The sequence below is a fragment of the Oncorhynchus kisutch genome, linkage group LG11 (assembly GCF_002021735.2).
Source record: "Oncorhynchus kisutch isolate 150728-3 linkage group LG11, Okis_V2, whole genome shotgun sequence".
Taxonomy (NCBI): Eukaryota; Metazoa; Chordata; class Actinopteri; order Salmoniformes; family Salmonidae; genus Oncorhynchus; species Oncorhynchus kisutch.
Window position 1 is genome coordinate 39,147,806 of NC_034184.2, and position 23,149 is coordinate 39,170,954.

Here is a 23,149-nt window from a genome sequence, read left to right on the forward strand (position 1 = left end):
TCTCAAAACAACTATAAATTGTAGAAATTCCTACACAAATATTTAAAGCATTTAATGAAACAACTAAAAGATGTGCAACATGAAGTTATTGTCCCATTTACATTGTGTAATTTATTTACAGTCCCTAACTAGACCCACAGAGTATACAAAGTCAAACCAACTTTGCAACCGTCGCACACAGGCCAGGTGAAGCTAATTGGCGAAAGAAGTTGGCTAGCTAGCTCATTGATGCTCATTAAGCTATGATGAAGGACCCACTACCCTCTCTCTCCCCCCTGACCACTCAGAGACACAGTCCATCACTGTCAGCCAGAAGGGCAGCTGTTTGGCAGCAGGGATTACTGAGAGGGGACGCTGCTGCTGGTTAGTATTCACCTCACACACACACCCGCTGACACCGTCTGCTCCCTGGGCCCAGGCCTCTGACTCCCAATGCCACTCACTACATCAACACGCACAGCTCCCTTGGGGGCAGCATGCTTCTCACTACATCAATAAGGCAGCCTTGGGGGCATCTTTTGCACCAATGTCTGCGAGCCATGTTACTGTACATTAAGAATGGGCCTTATTTGGAATATGGCCAAGTCCACAGACTAACATACAAGCTGAAGCACAAGGATATTGGATGGTAGATATTTGCTCACAAGGAAAAATCCACAACGGCCAGCATCCAGAAATTCAATTACCACTCACCATTTGGATCAACAAGGCCATAACTACATGCCTAACTACAATGTGCTGAGGATGAGCATACTGTATATACGGCATCTTACCAGAGAGAGCTATAGTATGATTATGATGTTTGATGTCCACGGACGTACACTCACCTGGGCAAACAGCATGTTGAGCCTCATTTGCTCAGCCAGCACGCTGACGTTGTGGAACAGGTGGGGCTGCATGTGACTCCACATGTGGGGGAACCACCAGAACTCCTTCCTGTGTCTTAGCAGCATGTCATCTCCCCGGTCCTCCTCGTCTGTGCCTGGAGGGGTAAGGGAAGAGAAAGGGAGCAGAGAGGGCGGGAAGGAAATAATAGGTACAGAGTTTCTCAATGACACCATCAAACTCAGAATCTACAGTGATACTGTCTAGTACAGGGTATGTTTTGTTTTTTCACTTAGTGATGCCCTCACCTGTGTGATAGAACTTTCCAGAGAAGCCGAGGTTGAAGGTAAAATTGGGGACCAGCATTCGCAGCTTGTTTTGCGTTTTGAGCAAGGCCTGCAAACGAGGACATGACAGAGGAATAGGATTTATATTCACAATTGCAGTTATTAGCTTTAAAAACGATCATGTTGCCGACAAACTTAAAGGCCCAGAGCAGTCAAAAACATGATTTTCCTGTGTTTCATATATATTTCCACACAATGTCGGAATAACACTTTGAAATTGTAAAAATTATAATATCTTAGGCTATTTCGGTGACCGTATTACCGCCACACCAGCGGTCACGAGTCACGAGAATTAGGATTCTCCAAGCTCTCATGCTGCTGATGCTAAGGCGTGGTGCTAAAACTTAAAAGGGTGTGAACGATGCTGAATGGGTGTAGACAAAGAAGAGCTCTCCAGTAGGTGTACCAAAACATTCAAGGGCCATTTTCTCAAAAGTGAGGTTACAAATGTATCAACTTTCAAAACAGAATTACTTTCCCATTGTTCCTCAACTGTAGTATATGATACCATTTTCTCAGTATTTACTTTTATCCAATGGAAAAAAACAAATTCAAATGTTGCTACATAAGACCGAATCGAGCCGGTCGGTCACAGATTAAATCAAGAATAGTCTGATGGGTGACAATATTAGCCTATCACTTACAGTGGGGCAAGAAAGTATTTAGTCAGCCACCAATTGTGCAAGTTCTCCCACTTAAAAAGATGATAGGCCTGTAATTTTCATCATAGGTACACTTCAAGTATGACAGACAAAATGAAGAAAAAAAATCCAGAAAATCACATTGTAGGATTTTTTATGAATTTATTTGCAAATTATGGTGGAAAATAAGTATTTGGTCAATTACAAAAGTTTCTCAATACTTTGTTATATACCCTTTGTTGGCAATGACAGAGGTCAAACGTTTTCTGTAAGTCTTCACAAGGTTTTCACACACTGTTGCTGGTATTTTGGCAAAGTCTAACTGGCATACATAAACAGAGGGCGAGTTTTAATTTGGAAAATATAATTAATCACCATAAAAAAGCACCTTTATAATAAAAGCATTATATGCATAATCGCATTTGCAGTCACTTTTGATAATGGTGTTTTCCCACTAATGGAACATTCAAGGTTATAGCCTACTGCCGTGTGCACATTCTTGCGCTTATAATGTTAAGAAATAGCCTAATAGTTTATCAACATTTTAAGCTAACCGTTCAGAGCTGTTGAGTCAGCCACATTACATGAAAACATTTTTTATGCTAGTGGTTGTATTAATTTGAGATCTATCACATCCCACAACTGTCCCAGACTATGTTTGGAATATTTATTTATAGCACAGAATAGGTCAACTTTTGTACTATGGGGGATAGTAGATTGACATAAGCTTGTGCTTTTGCTGTTCATTAGGCCTACTCATCTTGTTGGCTGACAAAAAGTAAACGTGGACCGTTCTTCCAATATCTTCAACATGCACCTCGGAAATGGATAAGAACGCGCGCAGTTGCATCCCTGATGTGTCTGTCTTCACTTGTAGCCTCTGAGGAAAACCTGATCAGGTGATGGAGAGCCATGTGAGTGAGAGGTGCTTCGGAGTGCGCAGCACTCTGGGAGAAGGGCACAACGCAGCACTCGGGGCCAAGGGCACAACGGCCACTGGTCGCAAAAAACAGGGATTTCATTTAGGGTTCATTACGGCCACACAAAATGGATGTTCCCGGGAAGTTGAGGCATTATCAAGTGCTTGTCAGATTGTGAATGAGAGCCTGATGAAGTGTGTATAGCCTGCGCAAAAACAAAGCAGAGCTCATTTATTTTTTATTTATTTTTCCGTTATTTTACCAGGTAAGTTGACTGAGAACATGTTCTCATTTGCAGCAACGACCTGGGGAATAGTTACAGGGGAGAGGAGGGGGATGAATGAGCCAATTGTAAACTGGGGAATATTAGGTGACCACGACACTCTTACGATAAGTGCCATGGGATCTTTAATGACCTCAGAGAGTCAGGACACCCGTTTAACGTCCCATCCGAAAGACGGCACCCTACACAGGGCAGTGTCAATGCCAATCACTGCCCTGGGGCATTGGGATATTTTTTTGAGACCAGAGGAAAGAGTGCCTCCTACTGGCCCTCCAACACCACTTCCAGCAGCATCTGGTCTCCCATCCAGGAACTGACCAGGACCAACCCTGCTTAGCTTCAGAAGCAAGCCAGCAGTGGTATGCAGGGTGGTATATGCTGCTGGTATGCTGCTCATGCCTTTCAAGCAACTTTTATCAAATCATCATTAGTCGCATCACACATCCTAACAATGTATTGAAAATCAAAACATATAGCCCAACGTTTTTCGGAACTTCTAAAGTTACATTAATAACTTTAAATTAAGCAGATAGGAGTACGTATTTATTTGTTAACTGCTCAACACAGAATAGCTGCAAGTGCGCAGTCCCTCAAATCATTTGGAAAAAATATTATTTAAATTCAGCTTTAATATAAAATAATGCCGCAGAATTATATGGAAATCTTGTCTGCTAAATGAACTACTGTAGCCCACAGCCACGAGATCAGAACATAACATATGTTGTTTTCGGAAAGTATTCAAACCCCTTGACTTTTTTCACATTGTTACGTTACAGCCTTATTCTAAAATGGATTAAATACAAAATTTCCCTCATCAAGCTACATACAATACTCATAATGAAGAAGGAAAGGTTTGTATAAATGTTTGTCAATTCATAAAAAAACAAAAAACAGAAATAACTTATTGACATAAGTATTCAGAACCTCTGCTGTGAGACTCGAAATTGAGCTCAGGTGCATCCGGTTTCCATTGACCATCCTTGAGATGTTTCTACAACTTGATTGAAGTCCACTTGTGGTAAATTCAATTGATTGGACATGATTTGGAAAGGCACACACCTGACTATATAAGGCAAAAACCAAGCCATGAGGTCAAAGGAATAGTCCGTAGAGCTCCAAGACAGGATTGTGTCGAGGCACATATCTGGGAAGGTTACCAAAAAATGTCTGCAGCATTGAAGGTCCCCAAGAACACAGTGGACTCCATCATTCTTAAATGGAAGAGGTTCGGAACCACCAAGACTCTTCCCGGAGCTGGCCACCCCGCCAAACTGAGCAATCGTGGGAGAAGGGCCTTTGACAGGGAGGTGACCAAGAACCTGATGTTCACTCTGACAGAGCTCCAGTGTTCATCTGTGGAGATGGGAGAACCTTCCAGAAGGACAACCATCTCTGCAGCATTCCACCAATTAGGCCTTTATAGTGAGTGACCAGACTGAAGCCACCCCTCAGTAAAAGGCACATGACAGCCCGCTTGGAGTTCGACAAAAGGTACCTAAAGGACTCTCAGACCATGAGAAACAAGATTCTCTGGTCTGATGAAACCAAGATTGAACTCTTTGGCCTGAATGCCAAGTGTCACGTCTGGATGAGACCTGGCACTATCCCTACGGTGAAGCATGGTGGTGGCAGCATCATGCTATGTGGATGTTTTTCAGCAGCAGGGACTGGGAGACTAGTCAGGATCGAGAGAAAGATTAACGGAGCAAAATACAGAGAGATCATTGACGAAAAAGCTCCAGAGCTCTCAGGACCTCAGACTGGGGAGAAGGTTCACCTTCCATAAGGACAACGACCCTAAGCACACAGCCAAGACAATGCAGGAGTGGCTTCGGGACAAGCCTCTGATTGTCCTCGAGTGGCCAACCCGAGTACGGACTTGAAGTCGATAGAATGTCTCAGGAGAGATCTGAAAATAGCATCTCTCCCCATCCAACCTGACAGAGTTTGAGAGGATCTGCAGAGAAGAATTGGAGAAACTTGCCAAATACCGGTGTGTCTAGCTTGTAGTGTCATACCCAAGAAGACTCGAGGCTGCTATCACTGCCAAAGGTGATTCAACAAAGTACTGAGTAAAGGGTCTGAATACTAATGTAAATGTGATATAATTTTTTTAAATACATTTGACAAATTCTAAAAATCTGTTTTTGCTTTGTCATCAAATGTAGATTGATGAGGGGGAAAAAACTATTGAATCAATTTCAGAATACGGCTGTAATGTAACAAAATGTGGAAAAAGTGAAGGAGTCAAAAAAAATGTAGACGTTCCAAAGGTTTGCATCAGCGGCTTGTAGGCTACGTGCGGAAGACAGGATAAGCAAAATATGCTTATATTAAACTTTTTGGGATAGGGGGCAGCATTTTCACTTTTGGATGAATAGCGTGCCCAGAGTGAACTGCCTCCTACTCTGTCCCAGATGCTAATACATGCGTATTATTATTAGTATTGGATAGAAAACTCTGAAGTTTCTAAAACTGTTTGAATGATGTCTGTGAGTATAACAGAACTCATATGGCAGGTGAAAACCTGAGAAAAATCCAACCAGGAAGTGGGACATCTGAGGTTTGTAGTTTTTCAAAGCTTGGCCTACCGAATGAATACACATTGAGATATGGATAAAGTTGCACTTCCTACGGCTTCCACTAGATGTCAACCGTCTTTTGAAACTTGAATGAGCATTCTACTATAAAGGAGAGGCTCATGAGACCTCTGAGTCAGTGGTCTGGCAGAGAGCCTTGGTCTCATGACGCGCACTCCCGACAGAGTTACCTTTCGTTCCAGTGCTTTTCTGAAGACAAAGGAATTCTCCGGTTGGAACATTATTGATGTTTTATGTTAAAAACATCCTAAAGATTGATTCCATACATCATTTGACATGTTTCTAAAGGACTGTACAGGAACTTTGAGTTTTTGTCTGGATGAAGTGCCTGCGCCTCATGAAGATGGATTACTGGGCTATTTGGACATAAATGATGGAACTTTATGGAACAAATCAGTCATTTATTGTCGAACTGGGATTCCTGGGAATGCCTTCTGATGAAGATCAAAGGTAAGTGAATATTTATGGTGTTGTTTCTAACTTTGTTCATTCCAAAATTGCGGATATTCCTCTGGCTGTTTTGGGTTCTGAGCGCTGTTCTCAGATTATGCTTTTTCCGTAAAGTTTTTTTGAAATCTGACACAGCGGTTGCATTAAGGAGAAGTCCATCTTTAATTCTGTGAATAACACTTGTATCTTTTATCAATGTTTATTATGAGTATTTCTGCAAAATCACTGGATGTTTTGGAATCAAAACATTATTGCACGTAAGGCGCCAATGTAAACTGAGATTTCTGGATATAAATATGTACATTATCGAACAAAACATACATGTATTATGTAACATGATGTCCTATGAGTGTCATCTGATGAAGATCAAAGGTTAGTGATTAATTTGATCTATATTTCTGCTTTTTGTGTTTATTCGACTTGGCTATGACCTAACATAATCATATATTGTGCTTTAGCTGTAAAGCATTTTTGAAATCGGACACGATGGGTAGATTAACAAGATATTTCTTTCATTTGCTGTATTGGACTGGTTAAATGTGTGAAAGTTACATATTTCAAAAAAATGTGAATTTCGCACACTGCCTTTTCAGCGGAATTTTGACACATGCATTGAACTCAACAGTTGTAGAAATGACTGTGAAACGTTTACCTAAAAGCCCTTTAAGAAAATAGAGTTAAATAAACTAAAGTTAAAAAAAATAGTTACAATGAAATATTAATAACGAGCCTATATACTGGGGTACAGGCACCACACTGCCAGCTTATTGACCTCCTCCCTATAGGCTGTCTCATCATTGTCTGTGATCTGGCCGTTGTGTCATCAGCAAACTTAATGAAAGTTTTGGCGTCGTGATTGGCCACACAGTCGTGGGTGAACAGGAAGTCCAGGATCCAGTTACAGAGGGAGGTGTTTATTCCCAGGGTCCTTAGCTTAGTGATGAGCTTTGAGGGCACTATGGTGTTGAACGCTGAGCTATAGTCAATGAACAGCATTCTAACATAGGTGTTCCTTTTGTTCAGGTGGGAAAGCGCAGTGTGTCGTGCGATTGGGATTGCGTCATTTGTGGATCTGTTGGGGTGGTATGTGAATTGGACTGGGTCTAGGCTAGGGTTTCCGGGACGATGGTGTTGATGTGAGCCATGACCAGCCTTTCAAAGCACTTCATGGCTACCGACGTGAGTGCTACAATGTGGTAGTCATTTTGGCAGTTTACCTTCACTCTCTTGGGCACAGGGACTATAGTGGTCTGCTTGAAACATGTAGGTATTACAGACTCGGTCAGGGAGAGGTTGAACATTTCAGTGAAGACACTTGCCAGTTGGTCCGCGCATGCTTTGAGTACACGTCCTGGTAATATGTCTGAATGTTGACCTGTTTAAAGGTCTTGCTCACATCGGCTACAGAGAGTGTGATCACACAGTCGTCCGGGACAGCTGGTGCTCTCATGCATGCTTCAGTGTTGCTTGCCTCGAAGCGAGCATAAAAGGCATTTAGCCTGTCTGGTAGGCTCAAGTCACTTGGAAGCTCGCAGCTGGATTTCCCTTTGTAGTCCATAATAGTTTGCAAGCCTTGCCACATTCGACGAGCATCAGAGCCGGTGTAGTATTAATCAATCTTAGTCCTGTATTGACGCTTTGCCTGTTTGATGGTTTGTTTGAGGGCATAGTGGGATTTCTTATACGCGTCCAGATTAGTGTCCCGCTCCTTGAAAGCGGCAGCTCTAGCCTTAAGCTCATTGCGGATGTTGCCTGTAATCCATGGCTTCTGGGTTGGGATATGTAAGTACGGTCACTGCTTGACAATCACCGGCTTGTCAAATTTTGTGAGCGCCACAGCCCTAATAATACCCTTTTAGTGTAAGAGCTGTTTGTAAAGACTGCATAACATTGCAGCCTGTTTTGGCGGGATGATGCTTTGGCCTGCCTGGTGAGACCAAAAAGAAAGAGAGTTCTAAACCTCTCTTCCAATAACAGCTAGTTTTCAGTTTTCCCCTTCCCACTCAGACCACGCCCAGACAGTCCTTGCAAAATGCTTGCTTGAGAAATCGGTCTTTGCTAAGAAGCTATTTTTGTTTGTTTTTGACTACTGTAATTGAAAACAATCACAGTAAGGTCCTTAATTGTTACCAGGAAATGATTTGATATTGAGACAAAAAACTGTTGCATTGGGCCTTTAACAACTAGATTGGATACAACAAAATGCAGATGCATCATAAAAGTCAGAGTGGAAAGACAAGTAATAAATAAATAAAAATATCTGCTGTACCCATAAAGGGTAAAAAAAAATGTGCACATGTTGGGGTATTGTAAAGATTTTAATGGGATTGCAAAGCAAATCTGCGGAGCCCTGGAGTCCTGTTCCACAAATTCCCCAAACCGTCACACTTTATCAGCTATATCAGATGACTACAGCAGCATCCTCACACAAATCACAGCATGGGGAAAGAGATTGCTGCTCTGCCTCCACATATCAACCCAGAGCTGCAGAGCTATGCACTTTACCTCCACTGTTCAAACCTCTGGGAGAGAGATAGCAGCTGTACCTGATAAGACCCAATCGCTGACTTATTTAAAGGGGTACTGATGTCCTTGAGCATGTGTGCATTCACTGTTTGTTTTCCTTGCAGATTAGGATGAGTGTGTGTGTGAGTGTCTATGGGGTCTGTGTGTGTGTTTGTGTGTGGAAATATGATCCATGTCTCAGTATTGGCTGCCTAGGAGCACCTGAGGTTTGCTGACAGAGATATGTCTCCCCACAGACATATCAAGACATAATTCATGTCTGATGACAAGCGGCGATCAGAAACTGAACAGCAGCGTCTGATATCTTCTCCATCTCCTCCAGCACAACAACAACTGCTCCTCTTTTTCGAAAGTCCTTCAGTGTTTCTGAGGAGGACATAGGAGACTGAGAGAGGCGAAACTAAACAGGGGGATGAGGTAAGGGGCATTGTCCTGTGGGCACACAGACAGAACTTGGTGCCAGCCTGGAAAAGAAGAGTATAGGTAGGGAGAGCTGAGGTAAACAGAAGGGCAGATGGACAGAATGAGGGTGGGGTATAAGGGTTGGTAAGGGGGCCCTTGTCAGTCAGTCTCCACTGCAACTCTTCCTAGGACGTCATTGAAAATAAGAATTTGTTCTTAACTGTCTTGCCTAGTAAAATAAAGGTAAAATAAATGTTAAAAAAATTCAAATCTCCACCGTCTGTGTGTGCTTTTATTTCTTCTTCAGATCATTGACCTCAATATGCTTGAATTGTCTTGAGAAAAATCTAAAGACATTGTGAATTCCCCGGGCTGGCTAAAAACCTCACACTGCAGTGATCTGACTTAAGCCTCTGGGCATTGGCTGACCCTACCTTAGACTGTCAACAGGACTCCCACCTGGCCTGCATAACAGGAGGATGATGAAAGGGGACATGGCCAAGGACAAACATCAGCAGCTGCCATTTACCATATGGGCAGAGAAATATAAATGCTTATTTAAGATGCTAAGGTGATTGAGTACCCATCCAACCGGAGTGAATATGGAAGCACTCCAAGTGCACTGTATGTAAATTCAACCATCTAAAGCAAATAGAGTATCGCTGACGTTACATCGAAGGAGTCAACCATATCAAATGCCCCATGGAAAAGTGAACAGGGGTATGCGTGTATGGGAAATCAGCTTTAGTATTTAGGAGTCTGAGGCAGCACCCCCAGAGTGAGAATAGACGAGATTAGTGGTCCATTAAGGCATCAGCATGCTTCAGTTCGCTAGTGGCTAGCCGAACGAGTGAAAGGCAAATCGAACGAGTGTGCAGTCACGCAATTTTTTTAATATATTTTTTTAAGGGGTGTATCAGCTTAATATTGCGAAAAGAATGTTGCTTCCAATGTAATTGTCTGCATCATTTCCAATCCCCCATATCTTTTTGGTAAATATTTATAACCATACACGCATGCATACATATACACACAAATACATACACATACCTATATAGACATACATACTTTAAAAAAAAAGAATATACCTTTATTATTATTCCCCGCAAACCCTATCGCCGATCCTCCAATTGGAGTAAACTAATAAACACTTCTGCTTTTACCTTCAATTTATACATCTTATTATACACATTTTACAGACAGTCTACTTTACAATAGTTCTCTCTTGTTTGTTCGCGCAATTTTAAATCCAACTAAGATGTTTGGTGCAGTATTTCTAAATGAAACAATTTGCCTTAAAACGAGTCATCTCACGTTGAATGACAACAAAGACTTTACTGAAGAATTCCCATTGTTGGCGAAGGGGCATAGACTTCGGGTACCGACTTCAGCTTGCCTCAAGAAAAAAATTGTGACCAAACAATCCCCCCCAAAAAACAAACAAAAACGTCACAAAATGTCGTCATAATATATGTTCCGGCTGGGAAGCATGCGGACACCTTTAGCCATGCCTTGTTTATGCCCTGCTACTCGCCTCACAACTGCTTGAGGTGATTAAAGCTGCTTTGTTGAACAGGAGGCCAGGTGGTAGTGCAGGAAGGCAACACAGCAGTAATTAAACTATAGTCTGCATGGCAACAGCCACAACATTTTACACCATGTCAGGACAGGTAAAAGAAACCTGACCAAAATCTATGAGCTAGAGCTGTCCCGGTCAACTGTAAGTGCTGTTATTGTGAAGGGAAACGTCTAGGAGCAACAATGGCTCAGCTGAGAAGTGGTAGGCTACACAAGCTCACAGAACAGGACTGCTAAGTTCTGTAGCGGGTGAAATTTGTCTGTCCTCGGTTGCAATACTCACTATGAGTTCCAAACTGCCTCTGGAAGCAACGTCAGCACAATAACTGCTCGTTAGGAGCTTCATGAAATGGGTTTTCATGGCTGAGCAGCAGCAGACAAGCCTAAAATCACCATGTGCAATGCCAAGCGTCGGCTGGAGTGGTGTAAAGCTCGCAGCCATTGGACACCGGCGCAGTGGAAACACGTCTGACGGACGAATCTGAGTTCGGTGGATGCCAGGAGAAAGCTACCTGTCCCAATGCATAGCGGCAACTATAAAGTTTTGTGGAGGAAGAATAATGGTCTAGGGCTGTTTTTCATGGTTTGGGCTAGGCCCCTTAGTTCCAATGAAGGGAAACCTTAACGCTACAGCATACCATGACATTTTAGACGATTCTGTGCTTCCAACTATGTGTCAACAGTTTGTGGAAGGCCCTTTCCTGTTTTAGCATGACAATTCCCCCGTGCACAAAGCGAGGTACGTACAGAAATGGTTTATCAAGATTGATGTGGAAGAACTTGACTGGCCTGCACAAGAGCCCTAACCTCAACCACCTTTGGGATGAATTGGAAAGCAAACTGCGAGCCAGGCCTACTGCCCAACATCAGTGCCCGACCTCACTAATGCTCTTGTGACTGAATGGAAGCAATCCCAGCAGCAATGTTCCAACATCTAGTGGAAAGCCTTCCAAGAAGAGTGTTATAACGGCAAAGGGGGGACCAACTCCATATTAATGCTCATGATTTTGAAATGGGAAGTACGACTAGATGGTGCCCTCATACTTTTGGTCATGTGGTATAACTCTCTGGATCAATATGTTGTGGTGAAAATGTTATTTGGATAGACATCAAATATATTTCAGCATCTTTAACACATTAGAAAGTGGTAAGTGGTTCCATTGACTTGATGCTCGAGAGACCAAGTTGGCCAATTCCTTTCAGAGAGGACCACTTCTGTTCAGAAGATTGAGGTGAGCAAAATCAATGGGCCATTCTTCCGACTACACTACCTTGGCTGTTCTATTCTGTGCTCCACAATTAATCCATATATACACGTAATGTAATGTTGCTTTCTCCATTTAGAGAATGTCCTCAAAAGCATGTACCTGACTCGGCTGCCTGAGACGTCAATGGTCTATTAGTCATACAATTTCCACAGGAGCAATTAAGCAGAAATGTCTAACCGGTGGTGTGATAACTAAACACAGCGGTGGTGCCAACAGTACATTTCTCCTTCCATATGCCCTTTTTATGCAACTGCCTGGTACCAACCTTGTCAGGTTTAGTTGATGACAGGCTCATTAACTGACTGAACGACTCTTGGTTGCCCTGCACCTCCCCACCCCCCTACCACTCGTGGGGAAGGAGACACGCTTGGAGTGAGCAGGTCTCTTTTTGCTGAAGCGACAAGCTTGCCCCCTTGTATCGTCCCCCCATTACACTCTAAACTGCATCCCTGTTATCAGTGCTAAAGCCTAATTAATACTCCTATTATTTCCCATTAATTGTGTTAATTTAGTTTGATGCATTTGGCAGAGTGGCCCTCCAGGCAACGTGGCTCGCTTTTTTGCACCGCAAACTGCTGACGTGGTTTAAATGTGTTCAACAGCTATATAGAGCGGTGAGAAAACCCATTAAGAGTGCTGTGACGTACTGGAGACTCTCACACATCTGTTTTTGTCACTTCAAACAAGGTTTTGTTCAAGACTGGAAAAGCCTTAACGTCATCCAGTGGAGGTTTTCTCAAAGTGAAGAGAACGCACGTAAATCTATTTGACACAGTAGCATACTAACAACCAGATACTAGACTAATGGCAGAAGAGACCGATCCTGTTGCGATTCATCCTAATAAACGCTAGCCTTTATTTGGCCTTGCCTTAGAAGCAAGTCACACCTTACGGTGAATGGCAATGGAAATCAATATGTTCAACCGTGTGTCCCACGGTGCAAGGAGTAGGAAAGGAGTAGGAAATAATCAAAGGGTGCTTTAACAGAAACATCTAAACTTGTTAAAGTGACAGACTGAAATAATCTTAATTACCACTGACAGTGAACCTAGGCAAATGAAGTGAGCCTCACATACAGGCCTACCGTGAGAGCAGAGAGGGAGAGTGTGAGAGAAAGAAAGACCAAGTGAACCCACCTCTACGTCGGTCACCTTCATGCGGGTGCCCTCCTTGCCCACGAAGATGTCGTCCACGTCCACCAGCAGGTGCCGCTCCAGCGAGAGGCAGAGCCGCTTGCCCGTCAGGTAGGCGATGGCGTCCACAAACACCAGCTTGTGCAACCAGTAGGACAGGTTGTTTCCAAACAAGACCCTCTGGATGCCGTCGTGGAGCCCCAGGTCCTGGACCACGGTGGAGTGCATAGCCCTGAGTGGCCCCAGGTGGGTCAGGGCGTCAGAGGACTTGGTGCTGGCCAGGAGGACAGGCTCGTAGGTGGAGTGGTTGGACTGGAACACAGTCCAGTCATCCCCGGGCAGGGGGCCCTGCTCCACCTCATTAGGTCTGGTGATGTAAAGCAGAGGGGCATTGGGGTTGATTCGGTAGTCCCTCAGGCCCAGGTGGGAGTGCAGAAAAAGAGGGAAGCCCTTGAGTTGGGCGCTGAGCAGCGAGTTCTCGTTGGCCTTGAAGAAGCCGATGATGCCTACACTGTACTCCACGCAGTACTTGTCCAGCAGATCGCGGTTCCAGGCATCCAGGTTGACGTACTTCAGCAAGTTCTCGTAGATAACGAGGGCGTATCGGCCACGGTTGCGCTCAGTCAGCGTGGGCATGTCTCCCTTCCCCGGGGCGATCTCGGTGTGGTAGCGGAAGCGGCTGGACTCCAGGATGGCCACGATCTCCTGGCCCAGCTGAGAGTAGATGCTCTCTACAAACACCAGCACCACCGGATCCGTACGAGAGTTGTCCATGGCCTTCACCTGGCGCAGTCGACCTGAGCGAGGCAGGAAGAGGGGCGCCCGCTGCCCCCCTCCCACAGCCACCGGCACCCCCCCGCAGTCACTGAAGGGCAGCGGGGGTGCCTCCTTGATCTTGGGGCTGTTGCTGACGTAGTAGGCCAAGAAGGCCATGGAGAGGAGGCAGAAGACGATGAGCGCCAGGATGAGGCGATGGAGCTCCAGTTGCCTGACGCCCCGCACCAGCTTCCACAGGCTGGCCACCATAGCCGCAGCACGACAGGGGCAGAGCAGAAGGCAGCGTCGGGGACGAACAGCAGCGGGCAGGGACACAAGAAGAGGAGGAGGGGGAGGGTTGAGCTCCAGACACTGGCACCAAGCTGTGCTGAGGAATAGCCATTTACGCTAGGTCACCATGGCCCCCATAGCCCATGACTCTCCGTCTGGGGCCCGGCTCGTCTCTCCACCTCTCTGGATGCAGGACAAGATGCCTGCCTGGCTGGCTGCTCTGACCGTCTGCGCTGGACTTAGGGCTCCCTCTACACTCTCCTCCCTCTCTCTCTCTTTCTCCCAGGCTCGCCCGTCCGCAGCTCTGCTACCGAAGAGGATTGGGTTTCTCTCTCTGTGTGTTCCTCACACTCCTCCTCCTCCGCTCGCTCCCCTCCTCTAGGCGGATCTCTCTCCTTTCTCCGTCACTGAACACCACACCACTCCCTTGTACACATGTAAACACGGCCGTTATCAGGAGACACTGGTTGTATCTCGACCCTATCGTGGGTGTGTAGCTCCTGCTCTCAGGTTCTGTGTGTGTGTGTGGCTGTACAGCAGCTTCTCGGCTGGGGGCCGGTTGGGGCGCACCCTGAACACTGCCCCCTGTGGAGGCCCAGCCTGCTCATCTTGGGGGCGGCAGAGGGAGAAAAAGCCTGAAGGAGGGGCAGAATGTGAGAGAGAAGAGAGAGAGAGAAAGTAGGGTTAGTGCACATCAGATCACACCATGTTCTCGTATCCAAAATGTGTCCTCAGGATAATGTCTTTCTCATGACAATGCAAAACTGAAACAGAAGGAAAAGTGGTGAAGCAGGGTCAACAAAGACAGCAATTCAATTAAAAGTACAAATACATGTTAACTTGACATTGATAGACAAAAATAATTTGTTTGCACTTTCAAAAACTGCTCAGCTAACAGCATAATAAATCAAAGGCAGCTATAAAACCTTAAGAGTGTAACTTCCTGTCAGACTGAGTTGTTCCCAGTGGGTACACGTCGTCTGTTTGCTGACAGTGGCCCAAAACCCTACGTCTTCAGAGAACAAGTCAGAACATGAGGCAGGGTCAGTTTACTGATCATCTGATTTCATGATGCTTCCATATGGCCTAAGAATTGCAGCCTCGTGAATTTCCCACCCTGTTCCCTCCCCCAACTCAAAACCAGGCCATCTCCGAAGCCCTGTGTCATGAACACATTTTCTCATGAAGCCCAAAATAGCCACGGCAGAAGCTGAACCAGAACCTCCTCCCGCACTCTCTTCCTCCACAAAGATAGCGTTACAGGTGTGAAAGGAAAACTCTGACCTTAAACGTGAATGATTATATGGCTATGTGGGTGGGTGGCTGAGGGTGTTCACAATCTCAAAAGTGGGCCAATGCTGCACAGCACAATATTTTGTATGCGATTGCAGCCGGTCGAACACAGACGCAGGTGCACAGTGGTAGCTCCGGAGGGGGGGGCCAGGGAACTCAATGCCGCGAGAGCTGCTCACTGTCAGTGTGTTAGCAAACTGAGAAATATCTCCAGAACAACACCTGCCTTAAACGGGAGCCACCAGAAATTTAAGGCATTCCACCTGCAGTGGGCTGGGTTGATTCCACTGAGACCAGGTTACGAAACTAGCTCACGCAAATCCATACATCAGCAGTGAAAGAGTGTCTCAGTCCCTGCAGACTGGCTGGATCATTTATCACTGTGGGGGGACTGGAAGACGCCAACATGGCGCTACAGTGCAAATACAAATATGTGGTTAACTGCAAAGAGCAAAACAAGTAGCCCATATCAGTTCGTTATTAACAGAAAAAACAGACAGAGTCCGAAGCCAAGACAGACTCTCACAGCCCTGCATTATAAACAGGATGCTGCAATCTATCAAAGTTTCCCTGACATGATCAATGTCATCCACCATGCCCCTACGCAACATTCCCTGGGCAAGCACTTAAAGGATCATTTTTCTCTCAGAAGTGCCAACTAAGCCTTGGCTTTAACAAAGGCACCTTGACCGAGAGAAACAAAGACGGAGTAAAACACAAAGGAAGATGAACACACAGACAGCAAGAGAGATCCAGAATGGACAATGAGGAGTGACAAAGAAAAAGGTAAGCAAGAACTTGAGGAAGGAGAGAGAAAGATCTTGACAGAGACCCTCCCGACTGTAATGTAACAAGAGAAACCCTCATGGTGCTTCCGCTCTGAACCCCCCGCATCCCTCAACCCTCCGCCCCCGACACAGAACCTCTGAGACGTGGCGCTCTGGAGTGGAACTCCCTCCCTCAACGCAGACACAACCCATCACCCTCAGTGTGAACAGGGGGGGGGGCATCCTGAAACAGGAACCTGCTCTATTCTTAGCCTGAGAACAGCCTCACCTCGCTGACCACTTCCCCTCCAACTGGCTGCAGGGAGACAAATCACAACAACACAGGGTCCTCCTCCTCCTCCCACAGGGGCACAGAGACTGGGTGAGGAGGCGGCACTGGGTTGGACGGGCTATCGAAGGGAACGATGGGTCAGCATCACCTTGTCCTCTGAAGTAATGTTTTTTTATTTTATTATTATTATTTTTTACTACTGCTCTCTGTAGAGAGTTGGTGGTCATACCTGGAAAAGAATGGACGTGGGGTAATAGCGACTAGGGTAAGGATCTGACTGAGACTGGGGGGTAAACAGAGGTATATAAGAGGTGGTAGGTTTGAGTTGGTGTTATGACAGGGGGAAGCAGAGAGGTCTCACCTGAAAAAAGGCGTGTGTGTCTTATCTAACGAGGTTGGTCAGGCAGGAAAACCTGTGAGGGAGAGAGCAGAAAGAAAGAACATGAGAATGCAGTGCTGAGATTTCCCCATCTAAAGAGTGGGTGTTCAGTGTATTTTCTATCTACATAGCGCCCAGTCATCCTCCCAGCCACACAGACAAGCCTTCGGGTAAGAGAGAGAAAAACAGAAAGAGACAGAGCGTTTGACCCTGAACACAACCATGAGTCCCACAGGGCTCCCAGTGAATTTGACAGATTTTACAGCTGACATTTAAGACAGAAACCGGCCCCAAGAGCAGGTCCAGGACGGTTAAGCCCAACGATGTGGGGGAGAGGAGAGGGAAATGAGCTGGTCAGACCATTTCACACCAAGGCCAAACTGATTCATTGAGCTTCCTGCTCCACTCCTCCTTATATACACTGCTCAAAAAATAAAGGGAACACTTAAACAACACAATGTAACTCCAAGTCAATCACACTTCTGTGAAATCAAACTGTCCACTTAGGAAGCAACACTGACAATACATTTCATTACATCATTTCACATGCTGTTGTGCAAATGGAATAGACAACAGGTGGAAATTATAGGCAATTAGCAAGACACCCCCAATAAAGGAGTGGTTCTTCAGGTGGTGACCACAGACCACTTCTCTGTTCCTATGCTTCCTGGTTGATGTTTTGGTCACTTTTGAATGCTGGCGGTGCTTTCACTCTAGTGGTAGCATGAGACGGAGTCTACAACCCACACAAGTGGCTCAGGTAGTGCAGCTCATCCAGGATGGCACATCAATGCGAGCTGTAGCAAGAAGGTTTGCTGTGTCTGTCAGCGTAGTGTCCAGAGCATGGAGGCGCTACCAGTAGACAGGCCAGTACATCAGGAGATGTGGAGGAGGCCGTAGGAGGGCAACAACCCAGCAGCAGGACCGCTACCTCCGCCTTTGTGCAAGGAGGAGCAGGAGGAGCACTGCCAGAGCCCTGCAAAATTACCTCCAACAGGCCATAAATGTGCATGTGCCTGCTCAAACGGTCAGAAACAGACTCCATGAGGGTGGTATGAGGGCCCGACGTCCACAGGTGGGGGCTGTGCTTACAGCCCAACACCGTGCAGGACATTTGCCAGAGAACACCAAGATTAGCAAATTCGCCACTGGCGCCCTGTGCTCTTCACAGATGAAAGCAGGTTCACACTAAGCACATGTGACAGACGTGACAGAGTCTGGAGACGCCGTGGAGAACGTTCTGCTGCCTGCAACATCCTCCAGCATGACCGGTTTGGTGGTGGGTCAGTCATGGGGGCATTTCTTTGGGGGGCCGCACAGCCCTCCATGTGCTCGCCAGAGGTAGCCTGACTGCCATTAGGTACCGAGATGAGATCCTCAGACCCCTTGTGAGACCATATGCTGGTGCGGTTGGCCCTGGGTTCCTCCTAATGCAAGACAATGCTAGACCTCATGTGGCTGGAGTGTGTCAGAAGTTCCTGCAAGAGGAAGGCATTGATGCTATGGACTGGCCTGCACGTTCCCCAGACCTGAATCCAATTGAGCATATCTGGGACATCATGTCTCGCTCCATCCACCAACGCCACGTTGCACCACAGACTGTCCAGGAGTTGGCGGATGCTTTAGTCCAGGTCTGGGAGGAGATCCTTCAGGAGACCATCCGCCACCTCATCAGGAGCATGCCCAGGCGTTGTAGGGAGGTCATACAGGCACGTGGAGGCCACACACACTACTGAGCCTCATTTTGACTTGTTTTAAGGACATTACATCAAAGTTGGATCAGCCTGTAGTGTGGTTTTCCACTTTAATTTTGAGTGTGACTCCAAATCCAGACCTCCATGGGTTGATACATTTGATTTCCATTGATAATTTTTGTGTGATATTTAATAAGAATATTTCATTCATTCAGATCTAGGATGTGTTATTTTAGTGTTCCCTTTATTTTTTTGAGCAGTGTAGTTTATAGAGAGCGCTCCCTTCCAGCTGCCTCCTGTCAATAGCAGTGGCCCGGGGCTATCGCCCTGAGCAGCTTATAAAGCCTAAATGCTGAGGCTGCTGACGGCTGGAGGAGCAGGCTTGAACCGTATTAGGTCCTCCTCCTCACCCCGGGCTAGTCTGGCTCACACTGGGGAGGGAGGACTAAACCACAGAGAGAAGGAGAGACTCCGACTACTAATCCCACAGACCCCACCCTGCTGCAGACTGGATCAGCAGACACAAACAGGGCAGCAGGTGGGAGCTGGGGAGGTATGTGTGTGTGTGTGGGGGGCGGGGTTCTCTCTCAAAGGTGTGTGAAAGAGAGATAGAGTGCGCAAGAGAGTATATTGGGCATCAAAAACAAACTGAACAAGCTCATCCACAACATAAAGCCCACAGAGAGATTTTTCCTAGAAAGAAAGGTAAGCATTTCCCTCTCCTTATTTTATTGCATCCTGACTATAGAAGCGCTACAGTATATAGGATGGCAGGCAGATAAAGAGTGGAAATGAGGGGACTCTGACAACCTCTATCACAGGACCAGATGGGTTCCTGGGTTGGAAAGTCCCTGATAATACTTCAAATCACACAGAGCATTACATACCAAACTATCCATATGCCGGACAGATGCCCTGTTATTAATTCTGGTAGTTTAAATTATTGATGTATTTTCTTTACACTTGGAAGAGAGCAGCCATGTGTTTTTAAATGAGGCGAGATAACACAGGGAAGCAGAGGGCAGAGGGAATGACAGATCAGACGATAACAGAGGTTATTCGATCTAGAGAAGATTTAAGAATGCTGCAAGATTGTATGATAGCGAATAAGGCTCCAGTCTATGTAAGCACACACACACACACACAAACACCATTGCAGTCCTACACCTGGGTTTGCTCTTACGAGCGTCTCTATTAAGGACCAGCATGCATCCTGTCCACACCTTTCGACTGACCCCTGACCTGAGACTACGGTATACCAGAGGGCCCGGTGGGAGGCCGCTGTTTCTACTGGTGCCTCACATTCCACAGATTCATCCAGGCAAGATTATGAGGAGTTGACCCAAGACACAGGTCTAGGATCAGATTACCCTACCCTAATAACTTTAACCATGGGGGGGGGGGGACGCAATACTTACATCATTGTCTAGTGGCAACAACTTCATCCTACCAAGTCAGTACATTCAATGCAGGAATCCACCGGTAGGGGGAGATAGGCCCACAGTAACACAATGACTGGGCTCCTTTGAAGGCAACAGGAGAGAAGGGCAGGGGACTGTTATGTGGCCCCAGGGGTGTCTTATTTATTCACTCACAGGTGCGCTGCCTCATGGTCAGTATAACCTATGACTTATCCATCCAACACTTACAAAGAGCCTGACTGGAAACCCTGATAAATGGGGTCAAAAAATTGCATTTTGTGAGGGCCAATGGCTGAGAACTATAGACTTAAAATGCTGCTCTTGGAGATCCATGTTTAAAAAATAAATAAATACTTTAAGTGGAGGTTACCATGAATATGTATCTCCTAAATAGGGCATAGGGTCAGATTAGGGTACATGGCTGGCCTGAATTGAATCGGATAAATTGAGAGAAACTGTATATGTGCGTGTAATTCACCTAGCCGAAAGGATGGATCGAGAAGCCTGCTGTGTTGATCAGATGCATGTCCAGCTACTGGAATATCAAGAGGGACGAGAACCACTGTGTTTGCTCTGTGAACCAAAAAGCAGACGGAACAAAGGGAAGAAAGGAAAACATGAAGTCCTCCCCCTCTTCAACCCTCCTCTGTTCGGACCCCGGGGTCATGCACCCAAAAGCCCAATCAGAGGAATGCTGACCATCAAATTCCGGGAGGAAATGCCCTCCCCTCCCTCTCTCCATCCATCCATCCCCCTAAGGGGTTCCAACAGAACAGCACGCCCGGTAGACTGTGAGCAGCGCTGACACCTAACATGAAACAAGCAAGCAGGAGGGTCGGTTGTATTTCTCTGCACGTTTGTTCCTTGTTGTTGAGTGATCTTGGAATAAGGTTGTTCAGCAACGATGAGAGCGACAGATCTGCCGGTTTTCCCCAGTGTTACATGAAAGCTGAACTCTGTGTGTTTGTTTAGCGGGTTATGAATTTGTATGAGGGTCGATAGAAGAGTTCTCTCCTCTCTCATACCGCAGGACTATAATGGAGTGTTCTGGACTCAGATAAGTCCCTCTCTTCATTCGTTTTCTCCTTCGTTGCCATGGAGTTTGTCTGGCTTCAAACACTGTGGATATCTTCTCTTTAGCTGGAGGCCAGGCACGGAGTATATGGTAATAGATAGATTAGAACATAGTCGTCTATATATTTTTTTTATAATCGTATAAACATTGGGCATTAAAACTGGGCCGGTTTCCCAGATACAGATTAAAACTAGTCCTGGACTTAAAGTCAATAACAATGTAGATTCGCCATTGAGAATGCTTTTTAGGCTTGCTTTTTAGGCTTGCTTTTAGGCTTGCTTTTTAATGCTTTTTAGGCTTTATCCGTGTCTGGGAAACCGGCCCCAAGGGTGCTACAAAGCCCATGAAAGCAAAAAAATTTGGTAATCTATGGTATTTTAAATAGTACCTATCACTTGAGTTGACCATAACCCTCAGCTAATGTTCAACTACAACACGTTCACAATTGAGTGTAGTAATAAAACAGCAAAGGTCAACATCTAAAGGGAATGATAGTTAATAGATGGAGCTCATAGAAAAACCATGAACAATGATCCAACCATTCTGATCATTATCTCTTCCTGACTAGCAACACTCTATTGGAGTTATGAGTAGATCATAACATGGACTGCTATGTGAGCCAGCACCGACTGATAGAAACTCAGCAAAAAAATAAACGTCCTCTCACTGTCAACTGCGTTAACTTTACATGTGTAAATATTTGCATGAACATATTAAGATTCAACAACTGAGACATAAACTGAACAAGTTCCACAGATATGTGACTAACTGAAATAGAATAATGTGTCCCTGAAAAAAGGGGAGGTCAAAATTACAAAAATAACAGTCAGTATTTGGTGTGGCCACCAGCTGCATTAAGTACTGCAGTGCATCTCCTCCTCATGGGCTGCAACAGATTTGCCAGTTCTCTCTGTGAGATGTTCCCCCACTCTTCCACCAAGGCACCTGCAAGTTTCCGGACATTTCTGGGGGGAATGGCCCTAGCCCTCACCCTCAGATCTAACAGGTCCCAGATGTGCTCAATGGGATTGAGATCTGAACTCTTCGCTAGCCATGGCAGAACACGGACATTCCTGTCTAGCAGGAAATAATGCACAGAACGAGCAGTATGGCTGGTGGCATTGTCATGCTGGAGGGTAACCCCTCCAGGATGAGCCTGCAGGAAGGGTACCACATGAGGGAGGAGGATGTCTTCCCTGTAAGCACAGCATTGAGATTGCCTGCAATGACAACAAGCTCAGTCCGATGATGCTGTGACACACCACCCTAGACCATGACGGACCCTCCACCTCCAAATCGATCCCGCTCCAGAGTACAGGCCCCGGTGTACGCTCATTCCTTCAACGCTAACCGCGAAACCGACCATCACCCCTGGTGAGACAAAACCGCGACTTGTCAGCGAAGAGCACTTTTTGCCAGTCCTGTCTGGTCCAGCGACGGTGGGTTTGTGCCCATAGGCGACGTTGTTGCCGGTGATATCTGGTGAGGACCTGCCTTACAACAGGCCTACAAGCCCTCAGTCCAGCCTCTCTCAGCCTATTGCGGACAGTGAGCACTGATGGAGGGATTGTGCGTTCCTGGTGTAACTCGTGCAGTTGTTGTTCCCATCCTGTACCTGTCCTGCAGGTGTGATGTTCGGATGTACTGATCCTATGCGGGTGTTGTTACACGGGGTCTGCCGATCAGCTGTCCGTCCGGTCTCCCTGTAGCGCTGTCTTAGGCGTCTCACAGTACGGACATTGCAATTTATTGCCCTGGCCACATCTACAGTCCTCATGCCTCCTTGCAGTATGCCTAAGGCACGTTCATGCAGATGAGCAGGGACACTGGGAATCTTTCTTTTGGTGCTTTTCAGAGTCAGTTAAAAGGCCTCTTTAGTGTCCTAAGTTTTCACAACTGTGACCTTAATTGCCTACCATCTGTAAGCTGTTGGTGTCTTAACGACCGTTCCACAGGTGCATGTTCATTAGTTGTTTATGGTTCATTGTACAAGCATGGGAAACAGTGTTAAATTTTTACGAATTATCTTTGAAAGACAGGGTCCTGAAAAAGGGACAGTTCTTATTTTGCCGAGTTTAATTAAATGAATTTCCCCATTTCAGCCTATGATAGAAAGACAGAGAGAGGTCTTCTCATAGACTGGAAACACAAGATAATTACTGTAAGCTTTTATTTTAGGTCTTTCCATTTATGGTGACTTAGTTCAAC

At 45.8% G+C, this 23,149-nt stretch overlaps 1 protein-coding gene across 3 annotated transcripts in view; it reads right to left on the reverse strand.

Moving 5' to 3' along the window:
- The window catches only part of LOC109899708 (bifunctional heparan sulfate N-deacetylase/N-sulfotransferase 2-like), a 182,914-nt gene that overhangs the window by 18,738 nt on the left and 141,027 nt on the right, over window positions 1–23,149 (reverse strand). For 2 of the 3 annotated variants that reach the window (XM_031835741.1, XM_031835740.1), the window contains 4 exons: window positions 16,734–16,785; window positions 12,977–14,655; window positions 1,134–1,221; window positions 828–982 (listed from right to left, as the gene is read on the reverse strand). In XM_031835741.1, coding sequence (XP_031691601.1) covers window positions 828–982; window positions 1,134–1,221; window positions 12,977–13,999 — 1,266 coding nt within the window. In that variant the 5' untranslated portion in view covers window positions 14,000–14,655; window positions 16,734–16,785. Of the gene's footprint in view, window positions 1–827; window positions 983–1,133; window positions 1,222–12,976; window positions 14,656–14,946; window positions 15,047–16,733; window positions 16,786–23,149 lie in introns of those variants that run through there. The other variant, XM_020495157.2, reaches the window with a different exon arrangement.